Source organism: Buteo buteo, chromosome 6 (assembly GCF_964188355.1).
Source record: "Buteo buteo chromosome 6, bButBut1.hap1.1, whole genome shotgun sequence".
NCBI classification, from domain to species: domain Eukaryota; kingdom Metazoa; phylum Chordata; class Aves; order Accipitriformes; family Accipitridae; genus Buteo; species Buteo buteo.
The window spans coordinates 42,840,963-42,859,241 of NC_134176.1; the positions used below are offsets into that span (position 1 = coordinate 42,840,963).

General features: G+C 40.6%; 1 protein-coding gene across 2 annotated transcripts in view; it reads left to right on the forward strand.

Annotated features, from left to right (window-relative positions):
* Positions 1-441: 441 nt before the first annotated feature.
* Positions 442-18,279, forward strand: part of INO80 (INO80 complex ATPase subunit) — a 70,026-nt gene continuing 52,188 nt past the window's right edge. Inside the window, exons 1-8 of one of the 2 annotated variants that reach the window (XM_075030718.1) lie at positions 442-594; positions 9,492-9,677; positions 10,554-10,720; positions 10,806-10,873; positions 12,353-12,514; positions 14,340-14,460; positions 15,750-15,964; positions 17,015-17,068. In XM_075030718.1, coding sequence (XP_074886819.1) covers positions 9,535-9,677; positions 10,554-10,720; positions 10,806-10,873; positions 12,353-12,514; positions 14,340-14,460; positions 15,750-15,964; positions 17,015-17,068 — 930 coding nt within the window. In that variant the 5' untranslated portion in view covers positions 442-594; positions 9,492-9,534. Of the gene's footprint in view, positions 595-4,235; positions 9,678-10,553; positions 10,721-10,805; positions 10,874-12,352; positions 12,515-14,339; positions 14,461-15,749; positions 15,965-17,014; positions 17,069-18,279 lie in introns of those variants that run through there. The other variant, XM_075030719.1, reaches the window with a different exon arrangement.

Here is an 18,279-nt window from a genome sequence, read left to right on the forward strand (position 1 = left end):
CCCGCGCCGGCATCGCGAGAGCCCACCCCGCCTCACGCGAGACTCGCCGGCTTAGCCGGCCGCCTCGGCCGAGTCCCTTCGGCAATTTCCGTCACCGCCAGACTCTACCAATCGGCCGCGGGAACGCATCGATGGGAGCGGGCGCCCCGCGGGCCGCGCGTGGGGACGGCGCCCGCGGCGCGGGGGCGGGGGGCCGCTCGGCGGCCGCGGCGACGCGAGCGGGGCGACGGGGCCGAGGCGCCGGGCCGGGGCGGCGGGGAGGTATGCGGGGCTCGATTGTTCAGGCCTGGCCATGGCGCCTCTCCTCCCCCCCGCCATGGCTCCCCGTGTCCCTGCTCCTCTCCTCTCAGTGAGCGAAAGTGGCCGCCGCCGCCGTCCCAGCGCCCGCAGCCGCCGCCTACCTCCTCAGCAGCAGCGCGGGCGCCATCTTGGCGAGGCAGGAGTCGAGAGCGCCCCGCGGCAGGACACGGGCAGCGCCAGCCCCGGCAACGCGGGGCGAGAGGCCGGGTGGAGCGAGCGGGGGAGCGAGCCCAGGAGACACCCCCAGCCCCCCCCCGCCGCCGCCGCCGCGCCGGAGCCGGGCCCGCTCCCCAGGTGAGCCACCGCGGCGACCGAGCAAGGACACGCCGGGCCGGGGGGCTACGACAGGCGGTAGCGGGGCTCCGCCCGGGCAGGCCGCGGCTTCACCCCCAGCCGCCCCCCCCCCCTTCCCCACCGCCACCCCACCCCGCTTGAAGCGGCGGCCGCAGCAGCCGGGCCTCTTCTTAAAGGGACAGGCCCCTTCCCCGCCCTGCCCGCCGGATGCGCCCCGATAGACCGGCGCAGCAACCGCTGGGTCCCCCGCTCACACGCTGGGGGCGGGGGAAGGACGGGACGCTGGGGGAGCGTCCGCGGCGGCGGACCAGACCGAACCGGACCGGGAGGGGGGGGGGGGTGGTAGTGGGGGGGGGGGAGACGGACGCCGCCGCCGTGCACCTGCGGGCGCACGTGCGCGCGGGGGGCGGGAGCGCGTGCGCGGGGGGAGGGGGGGGGAGGCATGTGGGGGGGGGTGGGGTGGGGTGGGTGCCGCCGCGCAGCGAGGGAGGGCGGGCGGCGGCGCGGGAGGGGCCGGGCGGGAGCCGCCGCCAGCGCCGCCTCACGGGGAGCGCAGGCGCTCGCTGCGGGTCCGGCCTGGGAGCGGGACCGTCCTGCCGTGGGCGGCGCCGCGGGGGTTTCTAGTCCCTCGGGGAGGGGGGGGCGGGGGATGTGTCAGAGCGGGGCGTTGGGCCTGTGACTGCCCCCGGCTGCTGAGGGAAGGGCGGTCTCCGGGCGTGCCGTACCGTGCTGTGCCGTACCGTACCGTCCCGTCCCGTCCGCGTGATGCAACGCGGCTGTGAGAACGGGGAGACTTCTCCTCAGGGCGCGCTTCCTCCGGGCCGTGCCCGCCTTGGCGAAGGCCCGGCGTCGCCTGAAGCGCTGCCTGAGCAGCCGCCGGCACCCGCAGGACGGTGCTGCGGGCCGAACCGGGGTCGTTGGCGAAAAGCCTTGTGCGGAAAAACGTACTTCGGGCTTAGGTTTGTGGGAACACCGGTGTAAAGCCGTGGTATAAAGTCTGATCCCGGTTCACCGCAAGCACGTAGCCTAACACAATTTCTGTGGGGATGGGTATCGTCTAGCGTTATACGTTCTTTTTGTTGCCCTGTTGCTCATCCTGTGTGGTAAGTTTCCCTCCCCTCAGTGTTGTAGATGACAACAGTAAATTCCTTTAGATTATTTTCTTCTTGGCATGAAGAAAATGGTGCAAGTCAAGTTCCTTTTTTTGTAGTGAAATAGCTTTATGTGCATTATTAGAATTTTAGTTTTCTCTCGTATGAACAAATCTACTGTATGGATTCCTACAGCACATCTGATACACCTGTATGTGGCTGGCATTCATCTTTTTTAATTTACATGAATCAGAAATGATGTATTTGTGTTGTCGCTAATGCGGACATATAAGAGTACGTCTCGATATCCAGAGACTGGCAAGATAGTGAGGGGAAAAGTACAAGGAAAAGGGCTGTAGCTTGAACCTTTTCCCAGCATTTGAGGATATTCCCTGTAATTCGCTTCCAGTCCATCTCTCACACACATATTAAGTTGCTTAAAATACTGCCTTGCATTTCTTGACTGTTCAAATAAGCAAGTTTTTTTCCATTTGGATATAACGTAATAAACTCTAAATTCTGTAATAAGCATGCTATTTGACAAGCTAAATTACATGCTAGGGATTGTTTTAGATGGCAAGAAGAAAATGGTCCTCTTAGAGCTTTCTTGGACATAGTTCCCTTCTCGTGGTCTGGGGTGGAGGGAGTAAAAACCAAACAAAACCGAAAACTTCCATGCAGTTTGTGTTTTGTGTACACAGAGAGAGAAGGAGTGAAGCAACGGCAGTGTGTGAGGGTAACAGTGCTGTTACGTAGAGCGGAAAGTGTGGATGCATTGTCAGAGGTCTTCATAAATACTGTTAACTGCCCCTTTGGGACAAAACTTACTCTAATTGAGAAGTTAAATAGTTAGGTTTCTTTTTCGGCTAGTCATTTTTCTGCTAGTTTAAACATGGAAGCAGAGCTGTGACATGCCAACTTTTGTGTTTGGTATGTTTTAAGGTATTCTGTTGTTTACTTATGTATATGCTTCTGCTAAATTTGTGTAGAGTTGTATAGCGCCTTTTTTTTTTTTTTTTAATAATCAGTTAGGCCCCTATCTGTGACTCTTATTTTGGCAATTAGAAAATTCAGAGCCTGTGTCCCACTGGCTCTTCTTCCCTGTATTTGAAAGCAATTAAAAGGTGGAATAGAGATCAATGAAATGCTGTCTTATTCCTTGGAAAACAATATAAAACCTTACCACAAAAGCACAACGGTAAAGTAAAGTACTGTATATAGGACAGTATCCAGTTCTAACTAGATTTCATTACTCAGAAAAGCAATTAAAAATGGCTTGGTTTTAATTTCAAACTGAAATGGTGTGAACTCACACTTCAGTTGTATGTACATGTCTTTTATTCATTCAGTTTGAGTTTAGTGGAGACTGAGGGCTTTAGGTTCATATGAAATATCCTCCTATCTGCTTTTTTTTAAAGCAATAATCTCTTAGGTATCAAAGTTATATTTAAGACACTGCTATAAAAAAGACTATATGGGCATTATGTTTTGGTTTAAGACCTGGCTTATAGTGTACTCTGGAAAATGATTGTCAGTGTAACTATACATTTATCAAAGCAAGCTAAAATGTGAGAGGGGAAAGAAGAGTGTGTAATTCTCCTCCAAGCAAAATACCTCTTCGGGTTTTTTAGGCCACCAGAATTGTTTGTATTGAAGATTATATGCTTATAAAGAAATATGAAAAAAATATACCTAACTGATACTACTGTATTAATGTAAGTTTTCCATATAGATCTTGACTTATTCTTTTGTGTGGATATGTATGTTTGTGTCAGGGATTATTCTGGACATGTTACTACAGGAAATTTGTACAGTGTTGTGCTATTCTGGTGAGAGTTGTATGTCTCAATTGTAAATTACTTCAAGAAAGAAAAGTATCTTAGGTGTTCGTATGAGTTTGGAAAATCTCTCACCATAAGTTGGTGTCAAAATGCAAAGCACAAAAAGACCCATGTGTGGAAAAAAACCCAGAAAATTGTTAAATTGTGAGGGACCTAAGCATAGAAGGTTGTATTCTTGCTCCCAGTTTTTAAACCTGCTTTATGGATGAAACTTTTTAATGCTGTAAATAGAGATATGAGGAATACGTACTTTCTGTGTGTCAACAGGGATTTCGGTTTTTTGTCCACTTGAATGTTTTGTCAGTGCGCTTATACCAGTTGGACCAAGGAGAGCTAAGAAACTCTGCTTTTGTAAGGGCTGAAATATTTGAACAAGTAAGTGTGCTCACCTGCCAGCTGGTAACGCTTAATATACATGCACTTAGTGTGTGGCAGGCAAGGCTGTTTGAATCAGTTTTACCTCCGTGATTCGCCTTGCATCTGTCATGGGCTAAGAAGAGGTACTGTGGATTAGCTGCTATGTTGTGCCTTTTACCTCTGTGGCAGCTTGTGTTTGGGTATGTGCCCTCCGCTAGAAGTGTAGTTGTTATCATTATTTACTATGATGTTTGATATTAGTGTTAGGCATAAAGAGAAGAAAACGTGATCCTTTGGGTCTTACTTGAGGTGTAGAGATGCCAGCAACTGAAGGGGGGGGGGGGGGGAGCAAGAGACTCCTGGAGGAAAATGTACTATTTCAAACAGCCATACAAAGCAAATCCTTTTTAGCTTGCAGCTAGGCACAAGTGCCAGACCGCACGGTTGCTGCTTATGGGGCTTCTACTTTAAATTGGTATCAGTAGCAAAAACTGCTTGGACTTAATTCAGAAATAGCCAGTGGATATTTGTTTAAACTGAGAGAATCTACTTTAAAAGCTAAGCTGCTTCATGCAAGCAGTGCGTTTACTGTTTGGTTGGTGTGGGTTGGTGGGTATAAAACTTAGAAACCTTGTTATAGAACATAACTGCTCTCTGAGGACGTCCTTGGAGGATTCCTCTCCAAACTGGCTGTTTACTTACTGACTAGACTTTATAGTGGTCAGACTTGAAAAAACAGAGTGAGTGAAGAAACCCCACATCTACATTAACACTGAACTAAGCAGTGTGATTTAAAACAGGATAAGGAAGGCTTCTTCAGAACTGAACTTAGATCACTTAACCTTCATAATCATATATATTTTTTTATTTGTATGAAGTTGGTGTATATATATAAAAAACTAAACTCAGATCCTGCTGATGATATTTTACCTGTGCTTTTAATAATTCAAAGAGCCACATGATACAATTAGATGGTTTCAGTGTGAGCTTCTGATTAAGTAAGAATGTTGGAGGATTCAAAGTGCCAGCCAGGCAGTGCAGCAGCTATTTATTTCCAAATTCTGATTTTCTAAACTGTTACAACTCTATGGGAGATGAAGGGAGAAAAAATTTAGCTACTGAATTCGGTACTGAAACTTAACATAAAATTGGTGTGTATCAGTAAGGAAGTCGTGATGGCAGAAGGATTGCTGTGCAGCATCCAGTCCTTTTACTGCCTGTAACGTATGAGTATTTACCTAAATGTTACCATCAGTAATGAAAACATTTCAAAAATCTATATTTCTGCAATATTCCTTAAACTGAGCAGGCAAAAGGATATATTTGTTTCAAAAATGGCAAAGAGAAGTAGAATGAGTGTCATCGCCATGTAAATCCACTGAAGCAATGTCTTGGTGATGTCTGAACACTGGTGCCTAAAGTAGTGGATAAGGCTGTTGTGCGCCTCTCACTTGTTTGTTCCCATCTTCTCTTGCTTCAGTATTCAAGCAGTTTTTGCCATTGGAAATCTCTGTTTCTTAAGACCTAGACTGGGAACAAAAGAACAGAGAATAAAGAAGTATCTGTCAATTAGCTTCCCGTATTATTACTTTGATCAGCAGAGAAGCACTGTGTGACTGTTAGCATATAAATAAATGAAAGGCTGAATTCAGTGGCTGAGCTATTCGCTATTCAGTATGCCTGGGTAACACTTACTACATTTGTCGTGGGCGTTGTTAATACATATAAGAATAGTTAAGCTCTCCTGTGCTTATCGGTTTGGTCGGTAGGCGGGGTACAGACGAGTAACTTTTGAGGACAAGAGTGACTGACTATGTATGTACAGGAGCCTCGTGGGACAGTTAAAATAGGAAGACAAGCAAAAAGCATGTCTTGATATGGGTGAAATGCTGAGTACTTATGTCAGCAAAAGGAGGACTTTATTAAATGCAGAAATGTAAGGTTTCCTGATCTGGCAAGTAATATTTAAGAACACGTGTATCTGAAAAACGTACGGATGAGACAGGTACTTAGCATGTAAGTGTACATGCTTAGCACAGTGTACACAGCAAGGGGATTTAATGTGTTAAAGTATGGAATGAAACCTACTCTGCAGTTACTGTGGTCATTGCAGACAGAGGGCATTCTCACTTGCTTTCATATTTGCCTGGGAACACTGTGCAGTAGCAATGAGCCACTCCTGAGAAAATATCTTTTTTTTCTAATCACTAAAAACATCTGATAGCATCTTCTTTTCATAGGGGTATTTATATCTTACAAGTAAAGAAATACTCTCCTGCTGGGTTATCTCCTAAGCTGTATGAGTGTGGAGCCGGATGAGCACCACAGCCTGTGTGGAGCAGAGGCGCTGATCCAGTCCGGTGGATCCACGTAGACCAGCGCTTTGGCAAATGTGTCTGGGCAGCTAGAAGAGCATCTAGTTACTCATTTTAGATCAGGAATATGATTGTGTTTGTTTTGTCTCTGGCCTGTTTGCTGTCCTGCAATTAAAAACTTCACCTCAAATCTATCTTGATTCTTTCCCTTTGTTTTGCTGTTAGGCTTGTATAGTTTTGTGAGGACAAGGCTCATTGGGGTGCAAAAGAGTACATTTGGTTTGTTAGTTTTCTCAGAGGTGGTGAATTCAAATAAAGTCCTGTGGGCTTTGTGCCCCTTGGGGCATTTTTCTTTCCTGCAGTGCCTCAAGGACAGGCAATGCCACTAAATGTTGAGTTTTGGGAAAGAGGTTTTCTGCAAAGAGCAGCCAGGTGGAAGATGCCTTGTGGTTCTGAGTAAAATAATTAATGGTTGCATGTGACATTTTGGCTGGGAAAGTAAAATAATAAGATGTTAATATAACACGTGTTCTCATTGGCGGATTGTCATGGTTTAACCCCAGCCAGCAACTAAGCACCACACAGCTGCTCACTCACACACCCCCCCCCCCCAGTGGGATGGGGGAGAGAATCAGTGAAAAAAAGTAAAATTTGTGGGTTGAGATAAAGACAGTTTAATAGGACAGAAAGGAAGAAAATAATAGTGATAATAGTAACAGTAATAAAATGACAATAATGATAATAAAAAGAATTGGAATATACAAAACAAGTGATGCACAATGCAATTGCGCACCACTTGCTGACCGATGCCCAGTCAGTTCCCGAGCAGCGATCCCTCCCCGGCCAACTCCCCCCAGTTTATATACGGGACATGACGTCACATGGTATGGAATACCCATTTGGCCAGTTTGGGTCAGCTGCCCTGGCTGTGTCCCCTCCCAATTTCTTGTGCCCCTCCAGCCTTCTTGCTGGCTGGGCATGAGAAGCTGAAAAACCCTTGACTTAGTCTAAACACTACTTAGCAACAACTGAAAACATCAGTGTGATATCAACATTATTCTCATACTAAACCCAAAACATAACACTATGCCACCTACTAGAAAGAAAATTAACTTTAGCCTAGCCGAAACCAGGACACAGATACATTTTGAAATGGAGTGATAAAAGGGATCACCGTACTTTTTCTGGTATGATATGAGGGACTGAATCTTGCTTCTATAATCTATATAATTTTTATTGGTGATCTGAAGGAAAACCACTTTCACCTTCTTGGTGTCCTTTTCTATACCCTCCTAAATGATTTCTTCCATCAGAGACACAAGGTTCATGTTTCCTCTTGTTTTCTAAACTCTTTACTTTCTTCATGGCCCTGTCTCTTGGAAGACAGTTTTTTATTTTAGGATGTGTTTTTTCAGGTGGCTGTTAAGCAATATGACATATGTAGATGAAAGTTTCTTGGAAAACATGAATCTTAATACCTTTACAGCGAAAGCTTTCAGGTGCTTTGTTCTGTTTCTTAACTTCTTCTGGAAAGGGGTATTTGGTAACAGACGTCAATCATTCTGTTGCTGTCAGGTGTATGAAAATCTAGCACATAGAAAGCTGAACCTAGATCGCTTCAGTCTAAAAATAATTTTTAAATGAGGGCTGTTAGCCTGTCTAACAATTTCTGGCATGCTGGTTTTTATTCTGTATGGGTAAAGATGTTAACTCAAGGCTAGGTGTTCATTAAGAAATAATAAAATTTGCTCTTGTTCAACCACAGCCATTAGTCTCAAGGTGGTAATTGCTTATCATAGTTTTTTGTAACTTCAGAAGTTCTGTATCTGTTCTGTAATTTTTGAGGATAAAAGACTTGGAAAAATTTAGGTGCTGGTTTTCGGACTGTATACATGAAGAGAGAATGATTTGAAGATCAGAAACTCAATCTGTGTTTTCGCTTACATAAGCTTAAAACAATTTAGTCATTTACATTTTGATAATTGAACAAATATTTTGCAGTAAATTAATGTGAAGTTTGCTTCAGGTTTTATAGTATCTTTAAGAAGTGATAGAAACCAGAAGAATCTTCAGAAGAACAAATTATTTAAAGTCTTAGAAAAGCTGACTGGTTTTATTTTTGTTGTCCACCAGAAGCAAAAGCTTAAGGCATTTATTTATTAGTAAATATTACCATACTTAGGGTATTGACAGCAATTTCGTTTATATAGCGCCAACTGTGACTTTGGAAATAATTTAAAATTATCTTTCTCACTACTATTATAACAATGATGGCATCTTTTGTCATCGAAGAAAATTCCAGTTGACAGAGCTATTACTGTTACAGTTGTTATGACATCTTTTGTAGTTGAAGGAAAATAAAACTGCAGTTGACAAAACAATAAAATGTTTCAATAGCTTTGTTTCTAAAGTATGTATTATGCAAATATTGCAGGGAGGATGTGTTTGTTTTTTAAAGAATCTAAAATCCTGAAAACAAAAAAAGAAAATCCGGCAGGCTATTTTTACTAGTTGAAAAAAACATAAAGCTAGAGTATGTTCTAAATTTGTAAATATTAAAAGTATGTAATAAATTGCTAGTTATGTGTTACTTTAATAAAGATAACAGTTGAATTTTAGAACGGAATTTTTTTTGGTCAAGTATTTGTAGCTTGTTTGTCAACAGGTAACAGCTATGTTCTAAGTACTGTAAGAGTAGCTTTGCTTTAAACTAAAGGAAGTGTCTTGCAAGTATTCTTTAGACTGCAGCTGTGAACTGAATGGTAAAAACAACAGAAGAACAGTATTTTCAGTAGGTCTTCCTTTTTGGAGAAAGTTTATATATATGATTCAACTTAAGAATAATAATTTAATTGCTTTCATTCAGCTTTCATGATGCACGTCTGCCCTCTGTCCAGACTTAAGCATGTTATCTTTCATAGTGATGAAAGTTTACTTTAAATGTTCAAGGACTGGCTTCGTTGTACTTTGCATTTTTATGTCACCACTTGGATTATCATACTAGGTCAGTGCAGTGCTCGTTCCTATCAAATGGCATCCATGAAGTCATAAAACAAAATTAAGAATCTAGGTTTTGGCTGTGGTAATGTCATGGTGGAAAGTTTAATGTGAATTTCTGTTTGTTTGTTTAATACATCTATTAACTGCAACCTAAGCTTTTTGCCAAGAACTACCTCGGTTATGTGTTCTGTGAAATATTAGCATTTGGTGTAGCGTGCAGTAGATTTGCCTGCTCACCATGTTCGTTCCTTTCAGAGGTGGTGGTGATGATGACTGTTGTTTCTTCTTGACAGCTGTGTGTTCAGAGGCACCTGTGCATGAGGAGAAGTTTGTTCTATGGCCTCAGAGCTGGGTGCCAGGGAGGATGGCAGCTGCTCAGAGCTGGCAAAACCCCTTTACCTGCAATATCTGGAGAAAGCTCTGCGACTGGATCAGTTTTTACGACAGACATCTGCCATCTTTAACAGGAGTATATCAAGGTACCAAAACCTTTTCCATTTTCCCTTAGGAATACCAAGGAAAGATAAGCATTTTCATTATTTTGTTCCCAGGCAACACCGTATTAATGATCTAGTAGTGACTTGTTCATTATAAACTCTCCTTTAAAGATTTTGGACTGTGCTTCTCTTCGCTCACACTGATAACTCAGTGTGTTGCCAGCCCACGTACAAATTAGCATGAAGTTTTAAAGCTCTTTTTCATAGCTGAGTGACCAAAACTTTCTTTGTCTGCAAAAAGTAGGATGAAGCAGCACTAAGTTGATTTTTCAGGGACATGGCCTGTTAGCCATAAGTGAAATGCAAAGATTGCCATCTGACACAAAATTTATAAGTAAGTTAGTTGTAGCAATGAGAAGTGAGTCATCAAGGCACATTTCTGTCCCAAAACAATTTACATTTAATTTCATCAGTGTTTTGGAATTGTAGAGTTACAGAACTGATAACTGTATGGGTAATAGATAAAGGTATATTAACAAGCGTGTAGTAAGATCCACACAAGGAGTAGAAAAAGTATAGCTTTTTATTTCTCACATGTACAGTAGTGCTGAGGATGACAATATTGTGCTTTGGCTTGACTTGATATTAGTTTCTTGCTTAGTTCATGTGTCTCAAATTAGATACCTGGTTAAAGGCTGAAGGTGTAGGTTGATAGCATAGCCAGGCTGGTCTGATGATTACTGCTGAGGGGTTAATAGGAAATTATTAACAGCAATATTTCAAATATGTAAAATTACATCTGAAGCTGTCTCAGTTCTCAAATCTTTAGACAAATGGCCACATGTAAGAAAGTTGCATGGGCATCTCCTCATTTGAATATTTCCTTTCGTTGTCACCATATTATCTATCATCTTGCAGCGATGAAAGTGAAGATGGATTGGATGACAATCCTTTGCTGCCTCAGTCTGGGGATCCCCTGATGCAAATTAAGGAAGAGCCTCCAAACTCTTTGCTTGGGGAGTCTTCTGGAGCAGGGAATTCTGGGATGCTGAACACACATTCCCTGAATGGAGTACTGCAGCCAGGTAGGCATGCACTAGGTCGAACCTCTGCTTTCTTTGGGAAAAGCATTATTTCTTAAGATCTGTTTGGTTTTTTTCCCCTAAACAGAACCAAAGTCTGAAAAAGGGAGCTTGTATAACTTTTCCAAGCTGAAGAAAAGCAGAAAGTGGTTGAAGGTAAGAATATTGGAAAGAAGTACAGCTATTATGAAGTCTATGAGTAGAGTTCCAGTCAACACCCTGTAGACAGTGGTGAGTCATTCCATCTTGTCACCTGATGTAGATTATAGTATAGGAACATGTAAGAAAGCAGGCGGCAACAAGAAAGTAAGTTGAGCACTGATCAGAGCATTATCACAAATTACAAATACAATTTCCAAATATAGTAAGTTTACATTAAGTTTGTTCTCATCTCAGTAATCCATTTAATTTTACTTTATATGTACTACTGAGAGCTCAGAAAGCTAGACTAATGTGTTTTAAGAGCTGCCCTAAATCATGTGATGCAAATTAATTGATGCAAAAGTCTCACTGAAATAGAGGCATAAGGTGATATAGAGATGTAGTATCTTGTGTTGCTGAAAATAGGTCTCCAAATGAATTCCTTAGTCTTGTTCTGTATTGGCTTGTTGTTTGCTGCACTACTGGTTTTTTTTGAACTAACTGGAGCTAGCGTCCCTTGCTAAGAAGAAAGGAATGGAGTTTTTTTCAGGTGGTTTGGTTGGGGTTTTTTTACATTAAGGAAAAACACTTACCAAAGCAAAAAATACATTCTACAGAGGCTTCTCATCTTGGAAAGGCAAAGAAAGAAGAGTATGTGATAGTTGATAATGAATGTTTTATTAGACTTTGGGTAGAACAAAATAGAATTATAGTCTCTGTAGATTTGAGGCTCTCGTTTTCATTGTGTAGCAAAATGGACAGTAGGCATTTCAGTTTTGGTAAGCAGCAGCATTTTAGTTAAATTTCACGGTGAGTATACATTCAGAAACTTGAAGTAATTTTAGTACACTGTCCAAATTAACATTATGTGTTATGCAATATATTAAATGGACATTTGGGACTCAGCTGAAAATTTGTTTCTAAGATGAACTCAGTACAAGGTCCAAATAAGGATGAAAGGAGAGAGTTGGAATGGTGGCTTTATGCCATCTTTGCATTTTCATTGTACTGTAGCCTTAGTTAGTAAAAACAGGTTGCCAAGAGGTCAGGTAAGACCCAAAGCTGCTGCAACTGATGCAGGTGGAAGTGGTAGAATAGCAGGACAAACTACAAATGGGGTAGGAAAGCACCTGCAACCGTACATCACAAAATGCCCCTACTGGTATCCTGGATTTTCTCACTGCTGCTTTCCTGAGACCACAAACAGAAGAAGTGGGTTCTGAAATTACTTAACATCGCCAAACTAACAGAAAACTGCCTCCCCCCACATCAGAAAATGCGTATCTTATTCACTGCTACACAGCACTGTAGCTCAGAAAACTATTTTCTATTTGAGGCATTTCAGATGGAAGACAGTTTGTAAATGCTAAGTATTGTTGTTGGGCCAGACCCGCAGCCCTTTATTAGGTAAAGACTCAAGAGTGCTTTGCATAAATAAACAACTCAGTACAGGGACTTGTGATTGTTAAATTAGTTTTCATTTATTCTTGTTAGAGTATCCTTCTGAGTGATGACTCCAGTGACACAGATTCACCAAGCGATGAGGATGGAGAGGAGGAAGAAGAATTTTCTCTTTCAAGGGAGGAACTTCACAATATGCTGCGATTACACAAATATAAGAAACTGCATCAAAGTAAATATAGCAAAGACAAAGAGGTAAGAGTCCAGAATTTGTATATTTCCTTGATTTTTATTCTTTCCTTTAACTGCATTATCTTAACTGCTCTTACATTTTTATCAAAACCCATAATATTTTGTGGACTGGAAAATATGCTGTTGTTTCCTAGACTAGAACAATCTAACATCACTTTCAGACAAGGTTTATTTAATTAATTACATACAGCCTGAAAAGCTGTTGATGCTTTATGCTGAGAATCTGTGAATAATTTATATAGCTAGTACCGGCACGTGTTATATATAGCTTCCACAGCACTCTGTCCCAGTCACTAGAGCAAATATAGGGTGCTAGAATGCAAGATTTGCATAAGATATGTGAAGACTGAGGTGCTGTGGGTTAAATTCTAATAGAGGTAGTAGATACTGTTCAAGACTAAAATTGTATATTTAAACCTAAAGCAGTATACTTGCATCATCATTGAGGTGATGAGTAGTAAGGCAATGTTTACCTTCTTGAAAGGGAGCTCCTAGTTTTCTTCCTTATTGTATTCTGTCATTCTTTGGGGTTTTACTTGATTTTCTTTCTTTCTTTCTTTCTTGCCTTTCTTTTTTATTCTGGGTTTTCTTCTCTTACTCTCTTTTTTCCCTTCTTGTAAGAAAGTAGTCTGCCGCATTTTTCTTAATATTAGGCCAAATTCTATGACTGTTTTGATTCTAGTATTTCTTCAAATTATAAGGGCTTTTGCAGAAATTATTTTCATGGCTGTCAATTGCACCAGAAAGTAGTATCAGATGAAGTCATCCTATTCTGCTATCAGAGGATGTGTCTGAAATTAAAATTTGTCTTCTTGTTTCGTATTCTTTTGAAATTTCTCCAGAAGATTGAAGAAATATTTTCCCACCCAGGTTTTTGTTTCTGTCCACTTCTTTCCTTTGTTTACTTGTTAAGTTCTAAACCAAGATTGTGTTAGCTTCTTGAAATGTTACATAACTACACAAATATTAATACACCCAATTTTTACACGTCATAACTTCTGTTAGATTTTACACAAATATTTATTTCCAGACTAGTAAGAAATAATATCCAGTGGAAATAACCAGGGTATTGTTGGATCAGCAGTACACAGTTATTGGGGCGGGGGGGGGAACAACACATTTGTACACAACAGTTTGTTTATGCTGATGTTATCACCTTTCAAAAATCTTTTTGGCTTAATAGTATGCTTGGGTTTTAAATAGTCAATTTCTGACCTGTACTGTCTTCAATTTGCCTGTTTATACGTAACCTGTGTATACTTCTTTAATATTTTAGTTGAATAATGCTTGAAATATACTGACTTTTTTGATAATTTGGGGAAAAAAGTGCTGAGGCAGCTGTGTTTTTACTTGACAATCTGAATGTTCAAGTTTGTCCCTGTGGAAATCTTTTAAATGCGTTTTATCTAAACCCATCCTTTTACATCCTTTGGAATGATAAAGTAGAACATGTATGTAATTTGGGAATGCAAGCAAAACATACAGGAGGTCCATGATTGGACCACTTCATGTAATGTGCTGTCTTGCTGGGCAGCACTCATATGGAAAAGATAGAGCAGTATGTTTTGAAAGAGTAAGCTTCACTGCCCGCTTTTCCGATCTTACTTAACTGGGTAGGCTTGGATCCCAGTGTAGAACTTGGAGGCCACCTCTGGGATCAGTGGTTTCACTTTGGACGCTGTATGATCTTTGATAACAATACTAAATATGGAGAATTGCATGTTTTCTCAGCTCTTATTTGTGACCAGGATCTGAACTTGTTTACCTGCTATCTCTGTTATCTGCTATATCTGTTTTCCATTACTGTGCTCATTTACATCCACTTCAGTTGCAGCAATATCAGTACTACAGTGCAGGACTGCTGTCTACACATGATCCTTACTACGAGCAGCAGCGCCACCTGCTAGGGCCCAAGAAGAAGAAGTTTAAAGAAGAGAAAAAATTGAAAGGTAAAGTCGCTAACCTTTTGTTTTTAAATGGCTGCTGTGATTAAACTTACTTCCTGCATTATTTCCTTTGAAGAAACAGAAATGTTCAAAACTTTTGGGTTTGGCATGGAAATACCCAATTCAGTCAAAGAAAAAATCTTCAGAAAATACTGTGCTTTATCTTCTGGCTTCTAGAAAGCTAGGGTGAAAAGGAGTGTGAATTGAGAGTTCATGGCTTTAGATTTTCTTTGTGGGCCTCTGAATCTAGAATGAAAGAGTTATGCAGTAAGTATCTTAGAGCTTTATTCATTGCTTTGGAATCCATAAATACCGTTGTATATCATGGTCCATTTAGTCAGAGTTTTTTGAAAACAGTATAGTTCCTTGAAAAATGTAAGAATTTACACAGTACCTGCTGCATTTATTCCTGAATATATAATTCTAGTGAACAAGAAATGATAGGGAGTGAGAGTGTTTTCTGGAAATTAGAGGGAACTCAGAATTGATGTCCAGTGTGAGTTAAAATAGAATTACTGCTGTAACATTTCAGCTGGAGTTTCTCAGATGCATGTTTGCCAGGAAGTACAGTTTCCTTTCTTGATTGAGCTGGCAGCAGCTGTAGATCTCTAAGGAAGCAGGAAGAGAAGGCTATGAACTGTCAGCATAAGGTGAATTCTCTCTAGTGCAAGTACTTAGGTTTGAGCTGTGTTTTAAGGGGGCTATTTTGGGCTTCCTTCCTTCCTATCTTTCTGCAAGTTCCTTTAACTGTGTATTTTTTTTTGTCTTAACTAAACTTGCAGCATCCATGATTTTGCATACTCACAAAGAATATTTTTAATATCTGATACCACTATCAATTTCCTCTGAAAACTAGTATCTGTAATACACGATAACATGCCAATCTCTTTCAACCGCTGAGAAGGTTGGTTTGAGACTTATCCTACCAAATGCTAGTGTTGTTACCTTTAAATATCTTAACTTTACATGTGTTTAAGTAGAATTTTCCCACAAATCATGAAACATTGCACCAGGTCCCAGACATTTTAACTCCTAAGGCATCTTTCCCTGGGTGGAAAAATTGCATTTATCCACTCTATTTATTAAACAGGAAAACCTTTCCATTATAAAGAGGAAATACCTAGTATGATAAATGGATGGTACCAGAATTGGCAAACATGGATAAGTTTGGCTTTTTTGTTGGTTCTACACATAAATTGACTGGGATAGTTTACTCAGGAAAGATACCTGACTAAATGTATCCCAAAAAATTAAAAAAAAATAAAAAATGTATGATCCTTGTTGTCATGCAGGCAAGTTGAAAAAAGTAAAGAAAAAGAGGAGACGGGATGAAGAACTCTCTTCAGAAGAGTCACCACGACGCCACCATCACCAGACCAAAGTTTTTGCCAAGTTTTCTCATGACACACCACCACCTGGGTCCAAGAAAAAGCATTTGACTATTGAGCAACTGAATGCACGTCGGCGGAAAGTGTGGCTTAGCATTGTTAAAAAGGAGTTGCCAAAGGTGAGCTTGGCTAATGGCACTAGATCAGTGATGACAGTAAGGAAGTGAAATAGAAAATTAACTTAGTGGGGAGTTGACACTTGGAAAAACAGGGTGAAGTAAGACCTGATTTTTCTGGTGGTCATTAGTGACCAAACAGATAGATATTCTGTAATCCCTAAGCAAAGTGTAGTTCAAATTTCTTGTCACCAGTGATAGCTAAATGGATCTTGCAGTGCTTTGCTACTGCTTTCATTTGGCTATTCAACCCTTTTCTATGAATAATACAGTAAGCTCTAGCAGGTACTCCTAGTAATCTACAGGATAGCAATGTAGAGTAAACCAATATCTAGGTTTTACATAAAATTCAGAAAAGGAGTGTTTCAATCGTTGTAGCACACATGTTTTTTGAAACTTATTTCAGAAACAGTCTAGGGAAGAGTGTTTGTATCATTTACAGGACAAGCTACAGGCACATTTGCAATAGAAAGCTGGGTTCACTGTTGCTAGTTTTCTGAGATGTGATCAGAGTGGACCTTACAACCTTCTTTTTGGAGTTCATAGTCAACAGACTTTGAATTCTAGGAAGTTGAATATGAGTGATGGCTGTATCATCCTTTATGAACTTGTAAGCCAGGCAAAGGATATGTGCAATGTGATAGACCTTATTTTTTCAGAAGACTGATTTTGATCATGTGAAGAATGTAGGATCTACATTAATTCTTAACATCCTTGGGAAACAGTGGAAATTTTTCTTGTTTACGTCAGTGATAACAGTGGAATAGAAGAACCCTGCTTTCCAATAGTAGTAATTAAAGAAATGATCCTGAAAAGGGAGGTGTTTTACACTCTTCCTTCAGGAGCTGGAATACGTTTATGTACGCCTTTAATAATTAAGGATGAAAAGCTGTTTCAGTCAAAATGAAAAATACTTATAGTACCTGTACCCAATTATACAATAGTGTGCATGGCTGAAGTTGGCACATGTATCTGCTGAAGACTGGATAGTGACCTTTTCAAATACTGTGAAGCAATTACCCTTCAACTAATTAAGATGGTATTCTTTTATAGGCATACAAACAAAAAGCCTCCGCCCGCAACCTTTTCCTAACCAACAGCAAAAAGGTAGGTGTTGTTTAGCTTTGTACTATTACTTGTACTGGATGTAATAAGCCAACTGTAATGTCTTTATGTTTCTTCTGTTTCTTATAATACTGACTATACTAGCAGAGCAGTATAGTAGAAAGCACTGTATAGAAGTAATTTGTCATTCAGTGTAAGGCTTTTCATTTTTTAGATGTGTCATTTTGGCATGTTTCATAAGCAACAGATGAAGCGAGCAACATGAATTTCTTTCATGAGATCCTTTTGGCTTTCGTAAGATTCAGTTTGTACATTTTTAATTTCCTGATCTTTGATACAAAAAATTAATGACTTTGTTGGCTTTTGAACTGCCCGTCTATCCACTAGCTAGAATTTGCTGGTTTAAGCATTCTTGTTCAAATCAAAAGGGCTCTTGGAGTATTAAATGTGTTAATTTACATAAATACATATAGGAGCCAAGATAAAAAATAGAACAATTTTCTGCTTAAGTGATTGCAAAAGGAATTTATCTCCTAATCAGAGTCTTCTCTGAGAAGTGTCATTGTTTCTAGAAGGCTTTACTTTAGGAACACTTGGTAATGGCTTTCTCTGCATTTTTCAAGTGTTACGCTCAAGTATCTGATTCATTTACATGGCTAATGAAAAGGTAGTCAAGTATATGGCTGAGAATTGTCAGAGACAAGATTATGTAGGAAATTTTCCATTCTGTATATACATTATCAAGAAAGGGAGCATTTTCCATGTAAGGGATGCAGAAAACAAAACCTGCTTGTATATATTTAAGAAACGTTGCTGTAGGTAGGTTCTCTACTATGGTCCTCCTTAGCTAGCAGATACTGGATTTCTTTGTGATGTCTGGGCAAATAACCTGTGATTATTGTATTTGTAAGTATCACAAATTGCATTTTAGCAAGTGAGTGATGCAACAGACTTAGAGGTTTTGAAATTCCACTTTTTTTCTTTCTTTTGTTTGATCATTTGAACTCTGTGTGTTAGAATTGTTGATGTGCAAATTTTAGTGGAGGGAAAAAATCGTCACAAACATCAAACCCAGCAATTTTGACCATTGTGACAATGGCATGAATTTATTTGTACTGGAACAAAAAATTACATTGTATTAATGCTTCATCATGAGATGGTAGGAAAATTGTAGGATACTCCCCTACTTTTCAGTGTATTAACGTGAATGGGATTGTGTTCCACCAATACTGCTATTGCAGCAGCCTTATTAA